General features: G+C 46.8%; 2 protein-coding genes across 2 annotated transcripts in view; one reads left to right on the top strand and one right to left on the bottom strand.

The window, feature by feature from the left end:
- The window catches only part of LOC105487395 (bone morphogenetic protein 6), a 158,845-nt gene extending 138,856 nt beyond the window's left edge, over positions 1-19,989 (top strand). The window contains exons 5-7 of the mRNA XM_011750845.3: positions 16,342-16,418; positions 17,244-17,354; positions 17,448-19,989. Of these exons, the coding sequence (XP_011749147.2) occupies positions 16,342-16,418; positions 17,244-17,354; positions 17,448-17,597 (338 nt within the window). The 3' untranslated portion in view covers positions 17,598-19,989. The remainder of the gene's footprint in view (positions 1-16,341; positions 16,419-17,243; positions 17,355-17,447) is intronic.
- Positions 19,990-20,108: 119 nt separating this feature from the next.
- Positions 20,109-25,008, bottom strand: part of LOC105487394 (thioredoxin domain containing 5) — a 28,363-nt gene continuing 23,463 nt past the window's right edge. The window contains exons 8-10 of the mRNA XM_071097671.1: positions 23,060-23,142; positions 21,507-21,636; positions 20,109-20,442 (exon numbers count right to left, since the gene is read on the bottom strand). Of these exons, the coding sequence (XP_070953772.1) occupies positions 20,320-20,442; positions 21,507-21,636; positions 23,060-23,142 (336 nt within the window). The 3' untranslated portion in view covers positions 20,109-20,319. The remainder of the gene's footprint in view (positions 20,443-21,506; positions 21,637-23,059; positions 23,143-25,008) is intronic.

Genomic DNA, 25,008 nt, shown 5'->3' with positions numbered 1-25,008 from the left:
AGCAGCTTCTGCACAGCAAATCCAAAGGCAGGTAGGCGTCATATGCATGATGGTACCTTGTACAGTCACAGAACATCTACGTGGGTTTGTGAGGGCCCTCAGTGTGGAACACTTGTTACCTGAAGACCCAGGCTGCAGGCATCATGACTGCCTGTTGATCCAGACAAGCATCTTTCTGTTTGGTTACATTTCTCCAACTCTTTTTAAAATTCCTATCAAAACCCTGGGAGCACCTAGTTTCTTTTTTCTAGTTGCGTTATGCTGGGTGGTTATGATGTACAAGCAAACTTGGTACACTTGTGTAATATGAACTTGTATGTGTCAGTACTCTTGGCTAGAAGGGAAGGAAGGTCAACTCAGCCCCCTAGGATGGATTTCATTGGCTCATTTAACAGAGAGGTTCAGGGGTTCTATCTTTTTTTTTTTTTTGAGATGGATTCTCGCTCTGTCACCCAGGCTGGAGTGCAGTGGCATGATCTCAGCTCACTGCAAGCTCCACCTCCCGGGTTCACACCATTCTCCTGCCTCAGCCTCTCGAGTAGCTGGGACTACAGGCGCCTGCCACCATGCCTGGCTAATTTTTTGTGTTTTTAATAGAGGCGGGGTTTCACCATGTTGACCAGGATGGTCTCGATCTCCTGACCTCGTGATCCACCCGTCTAAGCCTTCCAAAGTGCTGGGATTACAGGCGTGAGCCACCGTGCCTGGCCGGGGGTTCTGTCTTTAGGCATGGCTGGATCCATGGGCTCAGATAATATCAGGAATCTCTCTCTTTTTCTGTTTTTCTATTTTTCTTTGTTGGTGGAATTCTTAGTAAAACTATCTCTATATGGTGGCCAGGAAGGCAACCAGTGGTTCCAAGATTTTGTTACCCTTGGCAACCTCAACCTCAGACAGAGCCCTTCTTCAGTAGAAATCCGGGGCACAATCCGGTTGGCTTGGCTGGGGTTGCGTCCCTCACCCTGAAGCACACTGCTGGGTGGGGAGTGCTCTGATTGGCCAGACCTGAACTGTGTGCTCATCCTGGAGCTAAGGAATAAGATGAGTTCTGCTCAGAACAGACACATTCAAAGGGCAAGAGAGAGAAACCAGCTCTACTGCCTGAGTGTCAGCTGAGTGGTCCTTCAGAAATGTTCTCCCTGGCTGGGTGCAGTGACTTATGCCTATCATCCTTGCACTTTGGGAGGCTGAGGCAGGCAGATCACTTGAGGTTGGGAGTTCGAGACCAGCCTGGCCAACATGGCGAAACCCATCTCTACTAAAAAGATTAGCTGGGCGTGGTGGCATGCACCTGTAATCCCAGCTACTCAGGAGGCTGAAGCAGGAGAATCACTTGAACCCAGGAGGCGGAGGTTGCAGTGAGTCAAGATCTTGCCACTGCACTCCAGCCTGAGCGACAGAGCAAGACTCCATTGCAAAAAAAAAAAAAAAAAAAAGTTCTCCCCAATGCATTTTTAGGAAGTGGCATGGAAGTCCACCCATGGAAGCCCAGAAGAAGGGAGAGTGGATGTTCCCTCACCACAACCAATCCCATAGCTAGTGAGGATCGAACGGAAACCTGACACTTCTGAGTCTAGTGCGGGTGCTTGCAAGTTCTGAGTTCTGGGGTCCTTTGGCTGTTTAAATAGCTTGAGAATCAACCATAAAGGTGAAGATTGGCAGTGGGATTTGCAGTCAGAGAACTTGTTTCCCTCGTTGCTACCCTGTGATTTTGGACACATTTGATCTGTTTCAGCTTCCGTTCACTCACCTGTAAGATGGGGGTGTGAATGCCTTGCAGATTTGCTGGAATTAAAAGCATCAAAATCTGGCTCATAATAGCACTCAAAGATTATTTATATGCCATTGTAGGAAGGAGGTTCTCAGGGCACATGTTGGGATCCCTGGAAAAGAAGTAAAACAATTCTGGAGGATGCATTAATTCTTCCAGGTAATTGTACAGAAATGTCATTTTTGGTGGCCAGAGTTAATGCAGCTTCCCAAAGCACCGATTTCTTCTTTGGGAAGCAGTGTCTCCATCTTGGGTTCTGACTTAAATAAACTGTCTCTTTCACCAGTAACTTGGATGTGGAGCTTGAGGATCCACCACCCAGTGTGATGTGACATTTTGCTTCTTGTCATCCTGGTGTTTCTTGGAAGCATCGCTCACAGTACGGGTGTTCCTGTATTCACCACTAGAAACAGTCAGGGTTGGGGTTTTTGAAAGAAAAGAAGAAATGCTTGCTTTCCTTTATTCACTTCATAGGCAGCCTGCTGAATAGAGTTAATAATCCCAGTGTTTGCCTTCGGGCTATGATGATGAAGTCTGCCAATGGTAGGCTTCAATTTATTAATGAACTGTGGTCAGTTTGGTACTGGGACCTCAGACATAGAGGCATCTCTTGAAATGTTGATTGCTTTTTAAAATCAAAATTTCACTTGATTTTATTCAGCATCCCCCCACCCAATGCACACACTAATGTTTTTAAATTGAGAAAAGATGTTGTGTCTGACTTTGATTTTAGCAATATCAACCAATTATTATTTTCCAAGTCCCTTTCAACTTTTTTTTCAATTTGATGAGTTTAAATTAAATATGGATATTCAAGTTGATCTAATTGGTAATAGGTGCAAGTGTCTCTGTTTTTCTCTTGGTCTCCCCGACTGCCCACCTCCCAAGCCAGTACTTCCAAATTTGCTTTGTCCCTTTCAACAATACAAAGGCAAAAGGGTTCATACCAAATCTCTCTGGCCTCACCTATTGAAAGGCCCCCAAGAAAGAATGACGACGAAGGATGCTCCCTCCTTCTCATTCTCTTCGAAGATCCTCTAAGTGATCTGGGAAATTGCTCGTGTCTGCCCCACCGAAGCGCTTCTTTATGTTTTTGGCTCTTGCCTTCTTATTTATTCTTCCATTAATGGGAGTGGACATGCTGAGGAAGAGATTCATCTGCCAGAAAAGATTTCCAGAGAGATGGCCTGCTACCTGGAGAGAGGGGCTGTCTGGTTTTCCTCTCCCTCGGGGTCTCTGTGAGGCCAGATGTTGCTGGGCCTTCATGAACCAGGGAGAGATGTTACAGTAACAGAAAAGTGGTGTCCTCTGGTGTGACTGCAGGCAGACTTTCTGCTTGTCAATCTTTTGGAAGGTGGAAGGAAAAGATTTCTTTGTCTCTGCTGCCCCCTTCTTCCATGGCGTGCTCCCAGGGAATTGATAGTTCTCCTCCAAAACAACCACCACCAGAAGCAGCCCACCAGGGATCGTCCTGCATCTGGGTAAAGAAGTTAGCATTCATTCATCAAATTGCCTGTCATCAGGGTGAAACGTGGCAAGGAAATAAGAGGCTATTTTTGGAATTGAGCTGTCTATGCCTGAGACAGCAAGACTAGTGCACAACAGGGGAGAGTCCAGGAGCCCCACCGCCCACCAAAATCTACTCGAACATTTGTACTTGGCTTTCAAGCTGGACTTTCCAAACATGTGCACTGGATAGTGGTTTGGATCGACGTCTCCCTGGATGGCTTTCACTCGCCCTTGCTTCTCTGCAGCTGGCTGCTCTAAATGAAGGCTGGATGTTGGCTCTGTTACACTTCTCCGGGGGCTTGGATAGCCTCTGCATGGTATCATTTATTGTTTTTACACATGTTTGACTAGTCCTGGTCCTAGCCGTCCTTGCCTCATTGGGGATTTCAACCAATCTACCAATTCTTTTTCAGCCTCCATTTCTTACCAGCCTGCTGCTCTTATAGCACCTGTCCTCAGGTTCTGTAGTTCCAGTTTGGTGGTCTCCTCTGCTTGCTATCATTCACCCTCTTTTATGGTAGCTCTCACTTGGGGTTCACTATTTTATCTTCTGGGGGGCTGTGATACCACGTGGCCAATCCATGACAAGGTCCATGAACAAATGGCCTTGAAGTTCCACTGGGTGATTCTAAATTTTCATTTGGGTAATTTTCCAGGATCTTTCCAAGACCTCTCTTGAGACAGTGTAGCTAACGCAATTTCAAGTCAGCCAGTAAGTCTGAAGTCTGCTCTGCTGCTGCTGCTGTGATGCAGAATTGGTCTTTGTTTTGATAGATGACAGTTTGGAAACATCTGCACTTTAATGATTCCTGTGAAATTGGAGTAGTCGCTTTCAGTCTTGATGTTTATGTTGTCACTACCAGCTCTGCCAACTGTCTATGACTCAGCAGCCTCTTGAGACCCTGTCTGTCCTTTAGAATGAGTCTGCCATTGCACTAATGCCACCTGTTAGCATTTCTTTTTTGTTTGTTTTTGAGACAGAGTTTCATTCTTATTGGCCAGGCTGGAGTGCAATGGTGTCATCTCAACTCACTGCAGCCTCCTCCCAGGTTCCAGTGATTCTCCTGCCTTAGCCTCCCAAGTAGCTGGGATCACAGGCGTGCACCACCACTCCTGGCTAATTTTGTATTTTTAGTAGAGACAGAGTTTCACCATGTTGGCCAGGCTGTCTTGAACTCCTGACCTCAAGTGATCCACTTGCCTCGTCCTCCCAAACTGTTGAGATTACAGGTATGAGCCACCACGCCTGGCCAGCATTTCTTAGAGTAAGTTCTCCTTCCCTCCTTTTCCCACCCACCCAAACATGTATCTTTAAGGACCTTGGGGGAAAATGTGGCTCTAGTACATTCAGAGATTCTGCTGACCTTCTTCTTGATAGTTTACATCTTCTGTCCTCTAAGCTTCCCGGTTAGAACCATTCAGTAGGCTTTCAGCATAAAGTAACTAGGATTCATCTCTTGCAAAACAACTGTTTGAGTAGTTTATTATAACTGTGCAATCTTTTGCTGTACATTTCAAGGAAAATCCAGCCCAGACCGGGAGTCTCATTGTTACAGTGTCCTCGCTCTTTCACCATTGGCTTCCATGGGTTGGGGATAGCCAGAGCTGACTGGGTTGGTCCATCACAAACATTCAAAGCTTGGGAGGAATAGACACGGCTCAGGACTATAAACTAACAGTTTATCGTTCTCCAGGAAAGTTGGGAATTGTAATTTGTCATCGTGATCTTAAAGTTTTAGGGCCTGCAGCTTGGCTTGCAGATGTCTTGGTTAAGTAGGGCTTGGTTCAGGGCTTCCTATATGAAATCAAACCTTACTTCTCCGTAGACATGGAGGACAGGCATGGCAAATAGTGATCTAAAAGTTAGAATCACCAAAAAAAAAAAAAAAAAAGAATCAAAAGCTTCACTTATATCATGCTCAACTCTCGTTCGAGGATAATGGCTATCAAAGAGTGAAACAGACTGGAAAGTTCCCTCCTACCTCCTCCCAAGGTTCACTCCTTGCAGATGTGCAAATGGCAACAATTCTGAAAGGCATTAAGAAGAGGCTTATGCAGGTACTGTGAGATGCCTAAGTCGTTCCCAATCATTGCCAACCCTGGGAGGGCACTGGGGCCAGGAGACTCGGTCTAGGAAGTGGCAGAGAGTATAGAAGGTGCTTAGAGCACAGAGGGTGTTAGAACTAGGTCTTCAAAGGAAACCTTTGTCTATTTGTAGGACAGTTCCATATTCTTTTAGAATCAAGACAAAGGCTGAAAAGAGACCAGAGTCCCGCCCAGATTAAATGGGGCCTTTTGAGATCCTAAAATCTCCCGGAGCAACCAAAAATTAGGGCCCTGCTCTTGCTTCTCAATGTTGACCATCCAAGTTATAAACAAAATCTAGACTCTGAAAATCAAACTGTCCACCCCCACCCCAACCCCATCAACTGTTAGGAGATTATTGACACCAGAAATCAAAACCCGAGTGTGGTCCCGGGCCTCCCATAGTGTCGGTGACACGAGGAGCTGGCACCTGCCGCACATTCCTCAATGGCTGTATTGATTCTGCTGGGAAAGCGGGAGCGAGAGGCTTGCTTTGGATGAGATGGGGCCGATAAGGCCCAGAGATATGGAAAGAGCAGCCAGGCCCACGAAGACAGAGGTGCCGCTTTAGCAGCCTCTATGTGGCCCCCACCCGTGTCATTCTAGGAGAGAAGGGAAATTAAAGTAGTGAATTATTCCCTCTGAAAAACAAGTTTCCTTTGGGAAGAGTCTGCAGCCTGAGCTCGGGAAAGCTGGGAAATACATGTGGAGCATGCCGCTTTGTCCAGCCCCCTGCCGTGCTGGTATTTTCTTGGCTGTGTGTGACCTGCTGAGTGGGGACACCCGGCTGAGCTGGCAGGGCCTGTGGGGTCAGCCTAGGGCAACCCGAGTGGCCCCTCTGCAGAAGCCCTGGTGAGGAGACGGCTCCCTGCCCACCTCTCTCCCTCTCCCTCCTTCTCACCTGCTTTCTGTGGTGTCCCTGACATTCTCTCTCTTCTGCCTTTGTTTCCCTTCTCCCTGTCTTGCCCTTTGTTTCTCTCTCCTCCTCTACTGAAGTTGCAAAGCACAGCACGCAGGGTCACTGGGACCCAGGCTGGCTCTGGCTGCTGTGACTCAGCGCACCCGCCCTGGGAGCCCCAGGCTTGCTGCAGCGCCCTCGTCCTGTCATGCTCACAGCAGCAGCTGCGTGGTGGCCCTCCAGCCCCGCAGTGCAACGTCCCCGCACAGTGCCTGCCTGAGAGTCAGGATAGTGGCTGCGCCCTTGCCTTCTCCTCTGGGTCTCATACCTGTGGGACTCCTGGCCTCCATTGCCAGGGAAGCCTGCCTGTCACTGGCCGGTCATGGCATATAGAGATGGAGCTTCAGAGCTAAACAAACAGTGGGCTCCTTTGCACTTCGCTGTGTGCGTGGCTTTTCAGGAGGGCCAGATAAAAAGGATGCTGGATGGAAGTAACCCAGGTGTTATCCTTAGTGTGGGGTGTGACCCCTGCATTGGGGGTATAGGCAATGTGTACAGTGCGTGTGCTGCTGCCTGGGGACATGGCTTCTGTGCGGAAGTCCCAGCCCAGCTAGCCACCTTCTATTGGGGCCAAGGGTGCCCTGTCCTCACTGCACTGGATGAGAGAACTGCTCTGCAGTTTTCGATTTGCCTTGGGACGATTAGGATGCCCTGCCCCATCACAGTCACATGGGCCCAGACAGCTTCCCGTTTGTTTTCTCCTGTAGAATGTCTCCTCAGTCATCACAGGGGAGCCAAGGACTTAAGGTTGGGGAGCAGAGGCTGTCAGCAAGGAAGCTGATTGTCAGGGCCAAGACCCAGCAACTGAGATGAGAACTCCCCACCAGAACTGAGCGGACTGTAGGAGCTCAGCAGAGCCTGTGTGGAACGTGCACCTGCAACAGGAGGAACAGGGGCAGGAAGATGCTAGCGGATAGAGAAAGGGGATCAGCCAGAGGCGTGTGTGCTGGGAGCTGCAGTATTTACCCCTGATGGCCCCCAGGAAGGGAGCTGTGCCCCTCCACCACCACCCTCAGAACAGGACTCTCAGATGTGAAAGCTCAGTTGTGTCTCAAGGACAAGGAGACTCCATCACTGTGTCCTCTCTCCCATCCATCCGCTGGACTCCAGAAAAATGCACCTCCATATGGCTCCTTTCAAGTTGGCCCCCAACCCCTCCCAGGTGTACTGGCCCCCAGGTAACCTGGAGGAATGACAGATAATGAAAGACACACCTGGGGCTTGGGAGAGGGATGTCAGAGCCATGGCTGGACCTGATGCTTTATTCCAAAATGAATTCTGCATTGGAACACCCCGGTCTCTTATGGTAGAAAATGGCAGGTACTTCCACACGGTCCCGCCATTGGGAATGGATGGGACACTTAGGCCTATTTCTCTACCACTGAATTCATTGTGCAGAAGGCCTGAATGACATGCAAGCCTCCCTTGGCAAAGTATTGGAAAAATGAAGGCCAAGTATTGGAAACATAAAGGCTTCATAAAGGACATGCTTTGGGCACCACAGCTGGGACCTCTCTGCCCAACTCTGTTCTCCTTCTGAGGGGGATGGTGCCTGTCTCTGCCACCTTCTTTTCCACTACAGATCATGGAGATTCTTGCTGAAGAACTTTCCCTAGGGAAAACAGGCATGTCTGTCTTGGATCATTTAAAAAACAAAAAAACAAAACAGGTCTTGCTCTGTTGCCAGGCTGGAGTGCAGTGGCACGATCTCAGCTCACTGCAACCTCTGCCTCCCAGGTTCAAGCGATTCTCCTACCTCAGCCTCCCGAGTAGCTGGGACTACAGGCACCCGCCACCATGACCATCTAATTTTTTGTATTTTTAGTAGAAACAGGGTTTCATCATGTTGGTCAGGCTGGTCTCAAACTCCTGACCTCAAATGATCCACCTGCCTCGGCCTCCCAAAGTGCTGGGATTACAGGCATGAGCCACCACGCTCAGCCTGTCTTGGATCTTTGGAGTTCATCTCCATCCCCGAAGGGAGTTTTAGAAGCTTCCTGTGTGATGAGCCCCACTTACCTGTCCCACACTGTGAGATGAAACTCATTTAAATCTCATGTCCAAAGCCATTTTTTTTTCTACAAATACTGTGTGTGTGTGTGTGTGTGTGTTGAGGGGTAATAAAGGAAAGCAGAATGTTTTATCATGGTTTTTGCTTCAGTGGCTTTAGGACAAATTAAAAGTCAACTCTGGTGCTAGAAAAAGAAAAAAACTTCCACTTAAAACCCGTGTTCAAATATCTGTAATGTTCATTTGGAGAAGAGAGGAAGGATTTGGGCTTTTTAATACTAATTGTACCTGAAGGTTTCCCTATGGAAGCAGTTTATTAAAAGGGACAGAAACCTGTGCTGCTAAAGGCAATTAACACTGATATATTCAAAGCTCAAAAGTCTTGGGCCAGGGGAGTGCTGCTCCCTGCGTAGGAGCAGGCCAGGGAGTTACCTTCTGCTTATGGAAGGAATCGTCCTGGGGGGCTTTTATGATTGTTGGATTTTGTCATCTGTGTCACCTGATCACTCAACAGTTTTTTGCCCAAACCCACCTATGGCTGGGCCCTGCTTGTCCAAGTTGCCCTGGATAAGCACCTGGGGCCTTGTCTTGAGGGGGAAAATCGCCTCTGGGCAGCTGGTGCCCCTGCCCTCGAGGGGGACCAAATTTCATTGTGCGTTCAACTTTGAAAAAGCCAGATCCCTTGAAAATGTCTCTCAGAACCAATACTGGGCCTTGACTGCAGCTGTGTCTGGGGCTGCTGGAGAGCCTTGCTGTCCCGAGACAGACTTGGTGTCTCAGCAGGGCAATAGCACTACCTGTGTGTGAGTCTCTTGTCTGGAGGGCAGCCGTTCCAGTTCTGGTGTCACAGGTGCACGTGGACAGCCAGGGGCCTGGTCGCGGTGACTTTGACTCATGGGTCTGGGATTGGGCTGAGAACTCTGCACTTTAGAGAAGCTCCCTGATGATCGCCAGTATTCGGCATAGGCCACCCACAAGTCACACACTGAGAGCTCCTGTCCTGGCAGCGGGGGAGGCTCCTGTGTCTTGGGTCTGCTTCTCTGATTTTTGGTTTGTTGCCTCTCTCTAGCTCTCTCACTTTCTTTCTCTGCCCTGCCCTTGACTGGTGAACCCATTGGGGCAAAGCTGTGTTACCTCCCTTTGTCCCACTGGAGTGACCATGTTCCTGTTGAATTGTCACCACATACATTTCCACTGGCCCTCTTCAGCCCATTCATCAAAACCAATACCAAGGGCAGTGGGAGTGAGGGGAAAGATTTTTCTGTGATCTGTCAATCTGTTAAAAAAAAAAAAAAAAAAAAAAAGTGTGTCAGTGTAATTCCATGCAGAACCCAGGGTACCGACCCTGAATTGCAGACACAAGTCTTCCGAGGAGCGTCAACCTTCACAAATATTTATACGTTCTTTGCCAGCACTTAACGTGGAATTATAAGGAAATTTAAGCATGGCCTGAGAGTATCTGTAGGAAGAAAAACAGGAGAGTTGAATTCCTCCCTTTCCTCTCTCTGGCCCTGATCCTTACTTAACAACAACAATGCCAGTGTCTGGCTCTAAAAGAAATAGCTGTTCTTACAGAGAAGGTTCTCTTTGTTGAGCATTGAGAGAGTCAGATCAACAGCAGGTTCACAGAAACCCAGAACTGCTGGTGAAGTTAGAAGCAAAGCCCTTTGACTATGTCATCTTGGTTCCATCCAGCAGAGAAAGAAACTGGAAATCCAGACATAAAGTGGTCTCTGCGTGTGTTCTGCCAGCAATTCTTCAACACCGATTAAGTGTCCTACAATTCAATCCAATTCTTTTTTTTTTTTTTTTTTGGAGACAGGGTCTTGCTCTCTCACCCAGGCTGGAGTATGATGGCATAATCAGGGCTCATTGCAGTTTCAACCTCCAGAGCTCAAACAGTCCTCCCATCTTAGCCTCCCAAATAGCCAGGACCACAGGCACACACCACCATGCCCAGCTAATTTTATATTTTGTAGAGACAGGGTCTATATTGCCCAGGCTGATCTCAAACTCCTGGGTTCAAACGATCTTCCTGCTTTAGCCTCCAATAGTGCTGGGATTACAGGGATGAGCCGCCACATCTGGCCTCAGTTTACTTCTGATGATAGCCACCTGGAGTTAGTTTAGCCACAGACCCAAGTTAAAGAGCAAGGTCCCCAAGGAGACTGCTTTCATTTCAGACACCAGGCACAAGTGAGGTCCACAGGGCAGCCATGCTTCTGTCTGTCTTGCCTACAAATTTGAGAGTTCATATGACCGCCCTTCACGTTTGATAATTTGCTGGAACAATTCACAGAACTCAAGAAAGTGCTATACTTACTCTCATAGTTTTATTATAAGGGGTATGACTCAGGACCAGCCAAATGAAGAGACTCTTAGGCAAGGTCAAGGGGATAGGCATGGGTAGGTGGAGCTTCCACACCCTTTTGGGTACACTGTCCTCTTGAAACATCAGTATGTTCACCAACCTGGAAGCTCCACTGAGCCTCACTGTCTAGAGTTTTTATGTGGGGTTAATTGCTCTGCACAACTGAATCATTGGCCACATGATTGAACTCTATCTCAAGCCCCCCAGAGGCCAGGCTAAGCCAAAGTTCCAACCCCCTAATCTTGTGCTTGGTTTTTTTGGTAACTAGCCCCCATCCTGAAGCCAGTGAGGCCCTAGAGAGAGTGTGGGGCTCACCGTGTGCAATCTAGAGCCTCAGGAGCGTAACAGAGACACTCAGGAAAGTCCAAGGGTTGTCAAAGGTTGGTGCCAGGAACTGGGGACAAAGACCAGATATATTATTTTCACACTGCCCATGTCTGCTGGACCTTGGAAAGAAAGTTGTTGGTAGAAATCTTTGCTTTTTACATGACCAGATGGTGCCAAGATGGGCTTCGTGGAGACTTTGGTCCCTAGCACAGAGAGGGTGTTTTGGAGGAAGCTTACTTCACCAGCAGAATGAGGTGGGATGGGGAAAATTCCAGACTCAGACGGTCAATAGTGTGGTCATGTAGTTTATCATCTAACCCAGGACACCTTTAAGAGCACAGGATGTTAGGACCTTGTGGTCTTCAGGAGACCCCCCTGCTGCACCCATCTGGCGGGAAAGGAAAGAGTGAATGGAAGACTGATGGAGGAGGGGGCGGGTAGTTAGGAGGGCCAGGCCTGGCAGTACCACACATGCCTTCTTCCCCACATTCATGGGCAGAATCCAGGCACATGGCCACACCTAACTGCAGTGGGAAATGTCGTCTGGCTGTGTGCTCAGGAGGTTGATAGAGGATGTGGGTTGCCAATAAACACGTCGCAGCTGCCACATGGTTGTTCCTGGAATATGTGAAGCCGGCTGCTTCCTCGGGGCCTCCACATTGTCATTCACACTCTAGGAAATTCTCTCACCCCAGATGGCCTCGTGCCTCACTCCGAGGCTGCTCCTTTGCTTAGAAGATACCTTAACAGTAAGACAAGGCCAGGTGAAGTGACTTACACCTCTAATCCCAGCGCTTTGGGAGGCTAAAGCAGGAAGATCACTTGAGCCCAGGAGTTCAGGACCAGCCTAGGCAACATAGAGAAACACCATCTATACAAAGTATTTAAAGAATTGGCCGGGTGTGATGTACACCCAGCTACTCGGAAGGCTGAGGTGGGAGCATCACTTGAGCCCGGGAGGTGGAGGCTGCAGTGAGCCATGATCACACCACTGCACTCCAGCCTGGGCAACACAGTGATACCCTGTCTCAAAAAGTTTAAAACCCACAAAAACAAAAAAAATCCAGACAAACTTGTCAACACTACGTGAGATAGCACACTGCCACTCTGCACTCTCTATGCCCTAACTATTGAGTAATAACTTAGCTAGTTGGGGTTTTTACTAGTCAGAATTTTCCAGAGAAACAATCAATAGGATATATAGAGAGATATATATAGGAGGATATTTATTATGGGAATTGACTCAGGCAATTATGGAGGCCAAGAAGTCACATGAGCTGTTGTCTGCAAGCTGGAGAATGAGGAAAGTGGGTGGTGTAATTCAATCTGAGTCCAAAGGCTTGAGAACCAGGCAAGCCAATGGTGTAAGTCCTAGTTGGAAGTCAAAGCCCTGAGTACTGGGGAGGGCTGCTGGTGTAAGTCCTGAAGTCCAAAGCCCTGGGAACTGGGAGCTCTGATGTCCCAGGGCAAGAGAAGACAATGACCCAGCTCAGTAAAAGAGAATTTGCCCTTCCTCTGTCTTTTTGTTCTCTCTGGGCCCTCAACAGAGGAGATGACACCTACCCGTGTTGGTGAGGGCAGGTCTACTTAGTCTACTGACTCAAATACTTATTTCTTCCAAAAGTAGCTTCACAGACACACCCAAAAAAAATGTCTTACCAGTTGCCATGCTCAGTAGCTTAAACCTGTAATCTCAGCACTTTGGGAGGCTAAGGCAGGAGGCTTGCTTGAGGCCAGAGTTTGAGACCAGCCTTGGCAACATAGTGAGTCCCCATCTCTACGTGACGAATTAGCTTGTTATGGTGACCCGTTCCTGTAGTCCCAGCTGCTTGGGAGGCTGAGTGGGCGGATCACTTGAGCCCAGGAGATCAAGTCTGCAGTGAGCCGTGATGGTGCCACTGTGCTCCAGCTTGGGTGACCTAGCAAACCCTATTGCAGAAAAAGATGTTTTATCAGCTACGTGGTCTTTCCATAGTCCAGTCAAGTTGATACAAAATTAGCTATCACAGTGCTCTAGATTGCACGCAGTAGAAGCAGACTCTAATGAAAGAGAAAAATAACTCAAGGATACCAGAGAACTTACCAATCAACAAAAAGGCTGGAGACTTCAATTCAGGAAATCAAGGCTCAGATCTAGTCATGGGACAATGTGCTTTGGATCCCACCAATGGGGTCATCACCCTAGATACTGGCTGCCATTCTGCCCATTCTTGATTTCACCTTTGAGTTACTCACTCAGGTTATATACTGCAGGGTGGAGACATTTGATTGGCTTTGATGAAGTCATGAGTCCATACTTCAGATGCTAGGGGACAAAGAGGGGAGCCATCTGTCATGGGAAATGGGGCTCTGAACCCCTCCTATCTAGGTATTCCCCCACGTGGGAAGTGTTCCTGAAAGCTGGGTAGCAAAAGCAGTAAATATCCACTACAGCTGGGTATGGAATTCTAGATTGATGGCATCATTTTCATATTATTTTTTAATGTGTATTTTTGTTAAGTTTGCTATCCAATTTGTGTTTATTTGTAAATAATTTTTATCTCTGGGTTGCTTTTAAGATTTTACGTGTTTGATATAGTTTCACTAGATGTGGCTAGATAAGAATGTATCTGATCTACTTGGAACTCACAGGGCCTTTTCAACTTAAAGATGTTTGCCTTTCTTTAGTTCTAGAAAATTCCCAGTCATTATGTCTTCAAATACTACTACTCCCCTATTACTGTCTTCAGAAATTCCTATTAGAAATATGTTGGACTTTTCATTCTCTCTTCCATGTCTCTTTACAGAGAGAGAGTCATATATTTTGGCTATTTGACTCTGCGGTATATTTGAAGAGATTTGAAGAGATTTCTTCAAATATACTGTGGGATTATTTAATTCTGTCTTCAGTTGTGTGTAATTTGATGCTCATCTGTTTAATGTATAGCTAATCTGTTAAGTAATCTGTTTAATCTGTTAATTAGACAACTAATGTTTAACCTGTTTAATCTGATTTTCAGTTATATCTAATCTGATTTCATTGTTATTTTCAATGATTATGGTTTTTATAAAGCTCTATTTAACTCCTTTTACATCTACCTGTTCTTTTTTCATGTTTTTTCCCTATAATTTTGCTTTAGGTTTCTAATCCTTCTTTTCTTCCTTCCATTATTTTAGGTATTCTTCCTTTTTTTCTCCAGTTTTTGTTGGTTTTTAGTTTTGTTATTGTTTTGGTATTCTTCCTTTAGAGCTTAGTTCAGACGACTCTTATCCACAGTCTCTGGGGTCCTCTGGGTCCTCCCTTGCATTCCAGCCATACTCTTGCGAGACTTTGTGTGGTTGATTCATTTTTGTTCAGGGGTTCTTTTCAGTAGGAAGTTTCTGTCTCATGGTAATAAGTGGTTGATTGTGTTTTACTGAGAGTCCTTGTCCTGCATTGTGAAAATTTCCCTCCAGGGCTTCTCTGGGATCCTTGAAGTTACAGGCAGGGTGGTTCTATTGGGTAACATAGGCAGGTGGAGAGGATGAATAAATTTGGAATTATAAACCACCTAAAAATGTTGCCCATCTCTTCTCCCCGTATAGGCCACTGGCCTGAGTTACTGTTTGTCCCTTTTCCTTAAAAAAATCATGAAATCTGGTGGGGCACAGTGGCTCACACCTGTAATCTCAGCACTTTGGGAGGCTGAGATGAGCCGATCACTTAAGGTCAGTAGTTCGAGACCAGCCTGGCCAAGGTGTTGAAACCCCATCTCTACTAAAAATACAAAAAATTAGCTGGGCATGGTGGCTCACACCTGTAGTCCCAGCTACTCAGGAGACTGAGGTAGGAGAATTGCTTGAGTCGGAGAGGCAGAGGTTGCAGTGAGCCAAGATCGTGCCCTTGCACTTCAGTCTAGGTGACAGAGCAAGACTCTGTTTCCAAAAAAAAAAAAATTTGCATATTCTCTCCTGCTTCAGAGCCAGGAAGACTGGGAGTTAGAAGTTAGAAAATCAAGTTCAAACAGGCTTTCAACAATTAGGTGACTTATTGGCTTATGTAGTTGAAAAGGGAAGGGATAGCCTGCAAATGACCTAGGCTCTTACACCCACTGACATCTCACATTAGATGACCTTTCTCTAAAAGCCTTCTCCTTGCCTTTTATCCTTCCATCCTCTCTAGAACTCCCAAACACAACTCCAGATTGATTAATCCTTTAGAACCACAGCTTGAAATGTTGCTCTCCAGCTCAAAAGCCTGCAAAGGCTCACTTTGAGCCGCTGGTGGGAAGTCCGAAGCATTGTGGTTGGCAGCCTAGGCCATTCATTTCTCCAGCTTTATCTCATCTGACCCTGCTTGACACATCCTTAAATCCATTCCAGCAGAACTCCTCTCTCTTCCTCTCACTCCCACTCTGAACTGTCCCTTCTCTGAAGGGACATTTACCTGTGGCCCTTGCCTATGTGATATTTGCCGATGGCCTTTGCCCGTAGCATCCCTGTTCTGGTTTGTACTGGAGTTATTTGGTGTCTGTTTCACACCACCCCTTTGTTCACTAAGTTCTTGGAGGAGGGAAGCCATGTCTGACTTACCTTCTATTTGCTGTGGTGCCAGGCAGAAGGCATGTCACAGAAGAATCGCTCCAGTGGGTCTCAGTGAATCGGGGCCCTCCCAGTGCTCTTGCTGGTGAATGAGTGAAGCCAGGCTCGCGGTTCCTGTGCTGCACAGGGTGGGCATGTGCACTTCGGCAGAGTCTCATGAGGAACCACTGGCTCAGTATTATTGCATTAGCACACAAGGGCTCAACCCTGGCAGTCAGGTGGGAGTACAGCCAGAGAGAGCATTGCCCCTGCACGGTGTCTCCCTCTCCCTCTTCTCCTGGTTAGGCCCCACTCCATCATTACTCTTCCTTCAGGATACCCTCCTGGCCTGGCAGCTGTCTTTAAAGTCCCTGTGCAGCTTCAAAATGGTCCCTGTTTGGACGGCAGCAGATCCTGCCTAGTACCATTGTCTGATCATGTGAATGTGACGCCTTCCCAGTCAGGCGCCTCCGGGGTGTACCGGGCAAGTTGGCCCAGTCTTCCATAGGCCTTGCATGCAGCAGGGCTCACAACATACCTCTGTTGCTCAAAGGTGTCCAAGTCACCCTGTGCCCAGTACTGACCCCAGGGGAGACAAAACAGACTCCATAAGACATTCAAGCCAACAGTCAGGAACCTGATATAGCTGTTGGGTGGCCACACTTGTGTCTAGGAGGCTGTCCTGAGCCCAGTATGGCGCCTGGCATGTGGCAGACTCTCTGTGAAGGAATTAATGAGTTGATGGGTGCGTCTTTTGATCTCCTCCAACAGATTACAACAGCAGTGAATTAAAAACAGCTTGCAGGAAGCATGAGCTGTATGTGAGTTTCCAAGACCTGGGATGGCAGGTGAGTTCTCCAGACATGGAGGACAAAGGTCCTTTCTCAGCAGTTTACTCTCATCTGAATGGTGGCAGCCATCACCAAACACCCAGAGCTTGAAGGCTGAGCTGCTTCCTTCCATGGAAGTCCTGAGGAGCCCTCCCCAACGCTCAGGCTCCTGGAGTGAGGCAGAGGAAGCTTAGTCTGTGGGGACCAAGTGCTCCAACACCTTCCTAGGGTGCCTGAGCTCTGTGATCCCTCAAAAATCAGTAGCCACATTTCCCAATACTCTTACCTCATCCTTTCACAGCCCATAAGACATATATTTATTTGGGCATTTAAACGAATTTTAATTGAGACAGGGTTGGGAAAAAAATTAACTGATGGTTAACTTCTCCAATGGCTACAAACTGGCTCACCCACACGATGCAGAAGCACACACGTTTGTTTGCCCCATACCTGAGAGCCATCACTAGTTTGTAAGGAAGGCAGCAAATTTCATCATAGGTGGTGAGCAGTAAAAGATAGCTTCCATATGCAGGTGGCACTACTTCCACAGGAGCACCGTGGGCTCCTGGAGGGGCTCTCTTGGGTCCAAGCACATATTGCTGGCAACCTACATGCTTCCAGGTAGCAGCTGAGGCCCTGTGGGCCTCTGCAAGGAGCGAGGGTTCTGGGGTCAGATCGACCAGGTTCACTTCCCAGCATTGCCAATCAAATTCCTAAGCCTTCCTGCATCTGTCTCCTTGCCTGTCCAATGTGAAAAATACCTTTTCACAGCATTCCTGAAAAGCACAAATCGTGTGAGAAGTGCATGCTAATCTTTTCTTGCTTCCTTTGCATTAAATCAAGGACTGGATCATTGCACCCAAGGGCTACGCTGCCAATTACTGTGATGGGGAATGCTCCTTCCCACTCAACGCACACATGAATGCAACCAACCACGCGATCGTGCAGACCTTGGTGAGCTTTCGGAGACTCTGTTTTCTAAGTGGGAGTAAGCTGAGACCAGGTGTCATTTCTAAGGTACCTTTCTCCCCTTCTGTTTTGTAACAGGTTCACCTTATGAACCCTGAGTATGTCCCCAAACCGTGCTGTGCGCCAACTAAACTAAATGCCATCTCAGTTCTTTACTTTGATGACAATTCCAATGTCATTCTGAAAAAATACAGGAATATGGTTGTAAGAGCTTGTGGATGCCACTAACTCGAAACCAGATGCTGGGGACACACATTCTGCCTTGGATTCCTAGATTACATCTGCCTTAAAAAACACAGAAGCACAGTTGGAGGTGGGACGATGAGACTTGGAAACTATCTCATGCCAGTGCCTTATTACCCAAGAAGATTTTAAAGGACCTCATTAATAATTTGCTCACTTGGTAAATGACGTGAGTAGTTGTTGGTCTGTAGCAAGCTGAGTTTGGATGTCTGTAGTGCCAGGTCCGGTAACTGCAGAAAGCACCGTGAAGCTCTTCCTCCCCTCCTCCCCCAAAAACCCACCAAAATTAGTTTTAGCTGTAGATCAAGCTATTTGGGGTGTTAGTAAGTAGGGAAAATAATCTCAAAGGAGTTAAATGTATTCTTGGTTAAAGTATCAGCCTGTTCAGTACTGTCTATCAAAGGTAGATTTTACAGAGAACAGAAATTGGGGAAGTTGGGGGAACGCCTCTGTTCAGATTTCATTCCCAGGAAGTTCAATTTCATACATGACCCACAGCCCAGGCCACAGCCAGGGCTCCATGGGGCGCCTTTGTCTCAGTCATTGCTGTTATATGTTCATGCTGGAGTTTTGTTGGTGTGAATATATACTTATTTCTGCCAAAAATACCATTTCTACACCTCAGTCCTCCATTTGCTGTACTCTTTGCTAGTACCAAAAGTAGACTGAGTACACTCCGAGGTGAGGCTGCAAGGTGAAGGCAATGCTGCGCCTCTCCTTTATCAGAACGGTTCTTTGACCAGCACATTAACTTCTGGACTGCAAGCTCTAATATCTATTTCAGTAAAGCAGTTCTCTGCCTGTGTACTATACAGCATACCATGCCACAAGGTTAGAACCAACAAAGAAGATAAAATGAGGGTGCCCAGCTTATAATAGCGATAGGGGGATAAGCGTGCTGTTTATGAACTGAAATCATGATTTCCTTTGTAGAAAGTGAGGCTCAGATCAAATTTTAGAATATTTTCTAAATGTCTTTTTCACAATCATGTACTGGGAAGGCAATTTCATACTAAACTGATTAAATAATACATTTATAATCTACAACCGTTTGCACTTACAGCTTTTTTTGTAAATATAAACTATAATTTATTGTCTATTTTATATGTTTTGCTGTAACATTGAAGGAAAGACCAGACTTTTTTTTAAAAAAAGAGTTTATTTAGAAAGTATCATAGTGTAAACAAACAAATTGTACCACTTTGATTTTCTTGGAATACAAGACTCGTGATGCAAAGCTGAAGCCACGCTTGACAGTTGTGCTTCTCTAGGAGGTTGGGTTTTTTAAAAAAAGAATTATCTGTGAACCACACATGATTAATAAAGATTTCCTTTAAGGCAGAGGTTGGTTGAGATGCTGCTGTTATCTTCTGCCTCAGACAGTATAAGTGGTCTTGTTTGTAAGATTGCTACCACCAGTTACTTTGGGCCAAGTTATCCACATCCCCTTGCGCGTGGGAGGTGGGTGAAGGGTGTTGGACGCAAAGTGGTTATTACGGGAAATAGCTCGATGGTAAAAGAACAAACACCTTAGAGCTTAGTCCTATAAGTGCTTATTCCCGAAGGAGATAGTAAAAGTGTTTAATCACAAGGATAGCATGAGTTACAGGACACTGGCATCACCAGCTGCCACAGCCGTGCACACCAGGGCCAGAGCAGTCCCGCTGACATCTGTCTTTGGTCTTGAGCTCAAATGCATCCCATTCTTCATACATTAGAAGGTCGACCTCCTTGAAGCAGACCAAGTATAGCAAGCTTCTAAAAGGACTACTGAGGAACAGAATCTGGAACTCTAGTTAGGGCCCTCCAGCAGGGCTGCAGAGCCTCCCTGGACCCAGGCCTGAGAAAGCCTGTCTGGTCTTGTCGCCCCAGGTGACAAATACAACTCCTTGTGGAATTTTCCATGCCTACCCTTTCTAAGGAAGACATCCAATCTTAAAGTTCACATAGACTGGCTTCGTGTTTACATGATGAACTAAAGAAACGTTTCACCCCATGAGAAACAAGAAGGATCCCTGAACAGTAACTGATTTGACAAGTATGGACACGTAAAGTTATGGCATCAGCATTGTCTTACTCAGGCACAGTCAGAAGTAACGCTGCTTTCATTATGGCTAACCTCTCACATTGAGAGACGTATTCACAGAAACAGAAGCTCCAGCAGTGGCCGTGAAGGTATCTTCCAGAGGTGTGGGGTTTTGCATTTAAATCTGCTCCATGCTACAGACCAACCACAGTACTGAGTCAATTGTGACCTTAAGATCAGAGGAACGGCAATACTGTCACAAGGCCACCTTTCCAGAATTCGTAGGCAGTTAAACTATGCTTTGGATGTGCTTTCTTTCACCACAATCACTCAACTCAGGAACCAAAAATAGTCCAGCAATTTGATTTCCCTCAACTCTATTTCAGTCTCAAAGGAAACCATTTAAATTTCATCAAGAGACGGTCAAAGGGGATATATCGCCACTGAAAATACTTAGTTTACACAGTGACCATGAGTTACACATTTACTTGGAGAAACTTAATAAAGAATCTGTAGAGTGTGTTGGCTTGGAACACACACACACACAAAGAAGATACCACACGCTTAGTATGCTCTGCTTTCTGAACAGCCACCACCGGGAACCCAGTGGCCTCTGTGGGACTGAACTCCTAAATGCGGGGTGCAGGAGCCGGGCAGGAGAGGTGACTTCCAACTGTGTTTCTAGAGTTCGTCTTTCGCTTGGCCCAGGACAAAGCGGTGTAACGAGTCAAGGTCTCTGCCTCCACTGTGCTCGCTGACTTTCTTCCCTCCTCGGAAAAGCAACAATGTGGGGTAGCCTCGTACCTTAAACCAAAAAAGAAAAAAGTTTGCAAACCAGTGGTCCAGATCACATACAAATTGCTTCCTAAATAAAACCAGATACACCCCTACTGTCGTGGCTGGAAAATTCTGTGGCTAATTTTTAAAGGTATATATTCCATTAAAAGAGGAGCAGACTATTTAGAAAGCAAAGCCGTGGGGCACTTCTGAATTCAAAATGACATCATTAAAGATCAGCATCAAAGGAACGATTTTACCCTAAAGTAGACCCTTTCAGTCTTTACTGTGCCCACGATCACCTGCGGATCTGGTGAAGATGCAGATTTGGATTCAGCAGGCCTGGGAGTCTGCATTTCCAACAACCTCCCTTGCAATGCCCTGGTGGTCCGCAGACCAGACCATGAGAGCAAGATCCTCTTGAGGATACATTTTTCAGTTGCAACTCGTTTCTAAGAATTTTAGGGCACAAGAAACAACTGGTATCTTTTAATGATAAGGAAACTATGTCTGGGTTATGTCTATTCTCCATCTAAAAGGCTCCAAAAGTGTTTGAATAACACAAAAGGAGAAATAAAAATGACAAATCTTCCAGGCCATCAGATTGTGCTAACAGCTTGGAATGAAGGCAGTAGTTAACCCAAGCACAGGACCGACTTGCTGGCATGGCCCTTTCAGAAAGGAGGTTATGTTGAAATGATTCTGAGATTCAGCCCCTGCATTTTAGAATGCTGGCTTATGTGTGGAAAATGAGCGACTCGGGTATTTATGGCGAAGGCTACAGATCACTGGTCAATCATCAAGAGTAGCGGTGTGGGAAGCCCCCCAGTCTATGGTGTGGGGTCTGTTACTTCATGGCCTTATACTCAGACAGCAAGGCCTGAAAACCTGCACTGAAACATGGATACTAACTAAAAAGTGGGCGGAAAAGAATGCCTTTCCTTTGAGAGAGGATCTCTTTTGCTTCTCAAAACAACTCGAAGGGGACATAAAAGCCACACTGTTGAGAAGATGAGGGCAGAGCGAGTGATCGTGGTTAAGGCACAGTTCCCTCGGGATCTGCTCCCATAAGCAGCCATCCGAGCACCCACCGAGTACTTGCTGCAAATACTCCGTTCCGCAGTGCAGTCTACTTCAGCGATCTTGACGCCTGCCAGGCCAGGGAATTCCTTTCTAGAGAGTTCCTCCCAAGTAGGAGCCAGATTCTTACAATGACCGCACCTAGGAAGAGAAAAAGGACAGCTGGTTGAAATCCTGGGTTGAGATCATTCACCTACACTTTGCTGCCAAGACAAGCCCTGTTGCTTCTGTATGGGACAAACACGTGCCTAGAAATTTGTAAAATACCAAATTCTCCCACTGGGTGCACATTAACTCTTCCTCCTCCTCCCATCCCAAATGAAGAACCCAAACGTTGATCTAAGGTAGACTTTCAGACAACGTGACAGAAGCAAGCCAGTCTGAAAACAAGTTGAGATTCTGAGACCATTCCCATGCCATGGTGAACTGCACTAACTGGTTTATGAAAGCACCAGGAGCAGAGGAACAGGGAAGACAGCAGATGCCACACAATTTCTTAAAAAGTCACTTGAATGCCAAAGACATTTTAGATTTGATCGCTTAGGGTCTCAGAAGTTCAAAACCATTTTAAGGCCTCCTTGGTACTTCAGCGATTTGGGGTGAGCATCAAGGCCATGACTAAGTTTGGTTCAAACCCTCCCTTCTACCCGACTCTGTTCCCTTGTCTCTTCTGACCCCCTCCTGCCGTATGGATGGCTCCCCTTCAGCCAAAGGGAATCCTCTTTCTTGATACTTCATCTATGGAGCTTTAGGTTTTTAAAAGTTGAAAATGATTTGAAAGGCATCGCTACGGTTCGTTTGAGTCCTGTGCTTATTAACTTTTTACCCCTACAGTTAGTTTCTCAGGAATATGTGGAGCATAACAAAAAGAAAACTGGCACCTTTTTATCATGTTTAGATAAAGAATTTAATGTCCTAAACACTCTGCTTTTCCAAATGGATTGTTTTATTTGTGAAGACAAAAAGTTACTCCTATTTTTCAGCTGAGGGAACTGGGGTTCAAAGGAATTAAAGGACATTCACGGTAAGTCTTAGAACCAAGGTTGTCTGGATCTCACACTATCTGCAATTCATTTCTGCTCTGGTCTCCAAGACCGTATGGCACGCAGGTCCAGGAAACTGCGTAGCACACTGAATGGCTCTAACAGACTCTACTGGATTTCTCTACAAAAGAAATCTGACTACTTAAAAGAACCGAGGAGCAAAACTACATCATGACACTCATTGTTTCACCAAAAAAAAAAAAAAAAAAAAAAAAGCCATCTATTTGGAGAAGTGCAGATACCACAACACTGAATATGGCCATCATAATTTGCCTCAATTTTTATGTTTTCTCCCAAGTTGATAGAACTTTACATTAGCCTCATTCTCCATATATAATTAAGGCCACTGAAGTTTAACATATTTGAATAATGATAATGGTTCCTTATTTCCTACAACATGACCTACATGTAAATGCAACATGTGCCCAACATTGAGTCTGGAGGGGTGGCAGATGAGCTGGAAAACATGATGTGACTTAGTACACATGAACAAAGTAGTTTCTAATTAAACAGCCACTTACCATGGAGCATAAAACTTGATGAAGGTTATTCCTTCTGCAATGGTGTCATCGAAGTTATTTTCAGTGAGTGCCAACACAGTGCCCTTCAAGGGAGGGAAAAGCCACAGTTCAAGTACATCCCTTAAAGTTGAGCAGGGCCATGCTTTGGGATTGCAGATACACGAATCAGTAATTTTTTAAAAATGTTGTTATGCAGGCTCCAAAGTCACAAAGAAATACCTACACAACCTGCATTTCATAGGCTATGTACAAAGGGAGGCTGGCAGCCTCTGAAGGGCAGAGAGATCAGTACAAGTCCCTGGGTCCCAAGCCTGGGAGATGCGGTGAGGAGGTGGCTGGACACTGTACGGGGGTGGTGGGGGCAGGGGCTGTCTTTTGGGGATGAGGCAGGTTGAAAACTCCCAGGCCATTGTTCTGACAATGCTCCAGGGCTCTGTGGTGTGGACCAGGCAGCCCTGGGTGTCCGACGCTTGAGTCTGCACCTCTAGGCTTGGAGTCTCTAGGACACCCACTGAAGTCTGATCCTCAGCTGCTTTTCTCACTGGCCACCCTGTTCTCCTAGCACCCTTTTGACATCCTCTCTATGCAACAGAAAGAACTGAGTTACAATAGCACAGGCAATGATACGTGGTTTATATTGAACATAAAAATGGAAAGCAGCCTGTTCTAAGTCAATGCAAACAATGTTGATGGAAGCTCTGGCTGGAGAATTTAAGGGAAAGGTGCCACATGGTAGTCTGCTTTAAAGCCATTCTCCCTTGACAGTTCTTTACAGAATGACGTCTATGTGTTTCTCCAAAAATGGACCTGCGATTCTCTCCTGAGAGCAGGAATGGGATGATTTATCATGTGGCTAAGTGTACCAGGGCTGCTCCATTTGAGCTGGCATCGAGTAACATGTCAGTGACGGAGGCCAAGCGGGGCCATTGTGGAACACTACCATCTTTATGTCCAGAAACATGACGCCGCACGCACTGAAAAGACCCACTTCATGGTGGAAAACTGTATTATAAATAGAAACGGTGCTGTGATGAAAACATTCATGGTATATAATTATACTCAATTTGGGATGACCTTTGTAACCACCATGACACACATACTCCTCTAACATATGTGGTCCTAACAACTACAAAACCAGCTGCTTGCTTCTTCAACCAAAACATCAACTTTGAAACAACACTCAGGCCATCCCTGACCTACAAAAGTCCAACTAGGGATGGGGCCGTGGGGGTGAGGAGGCCCTGTATGGCCCCACCCAGCGAGAAGGGGGTTGGTGGCTCCACTGGTTTTTCCAAATCCCATCTCCTGGCCTTCAGGCGTGGCTTCTACCTGAAGAGGATGACACGGGCACTCTCGTCCAGTGCAGACCTCCTGCCGTAGCCCCAGGCTCATGGATGGAACTGCCATTGAACACTGCCACCTACGCAGCCGACAGCCGTGAAGATCAACACCTTGAAAACCAAGCTCATCCCTTTTCCTCGAGCTCTAGCTCTGGCCCTGCCCCTGTGCTAGGTACCGTCCTCCACCAGATATGCAGGAAGGAGACTCGTCTCGGACTCTCCCTCCTTCTCCTCCCCACTGCACAGCAGGCTGGACTCCTTATGCTGGCTTTCTCCTCCTCACCATCCCACAGTCACAGCCGCACCATGAGACGCATCATCTTTAATGGCCTAATAGAGCAGCTTCCCACCCCCAGCACGTGTGCATGCCAGTCATTATCCCACAACTCCACTCTGCACAGAACTTCCGTGGGCTCCCTGTGAATATGGGATACAGGTCGTAATCCTTGGCCAGCTGCCCACATCCTCTCAACTCCAGGTCGTCTCTCTCACTCTCAGGGATCCTACACCACACCCCGACCTGTCTCCCACTGTGTTCCCCCAGCCCCAGCTCTGGCCCTGCGGACACGCCGGCTGATCTCTGCTGGTGCGGCGCCTCAGCGGCAGCCC

The sequence above is a fragment of the Macaca nemestrina genome, chromosome 5, assembly GCF_043159975.1.
Source record: "Macaca nemestrina isolate mMacNem1 chromosome 5, mMacNem.hap1, whole genome shotgun sequence".
NCBI classification, from domain to species: Eukaryota; Metazoa; Chordata; class Mammalia; order Primates; family Cercopithecidae; genus Macaca; species Macaca nemestrina.
This window is presented reverse-complemented; position numbering and strand designations above follow the sequence as displayed.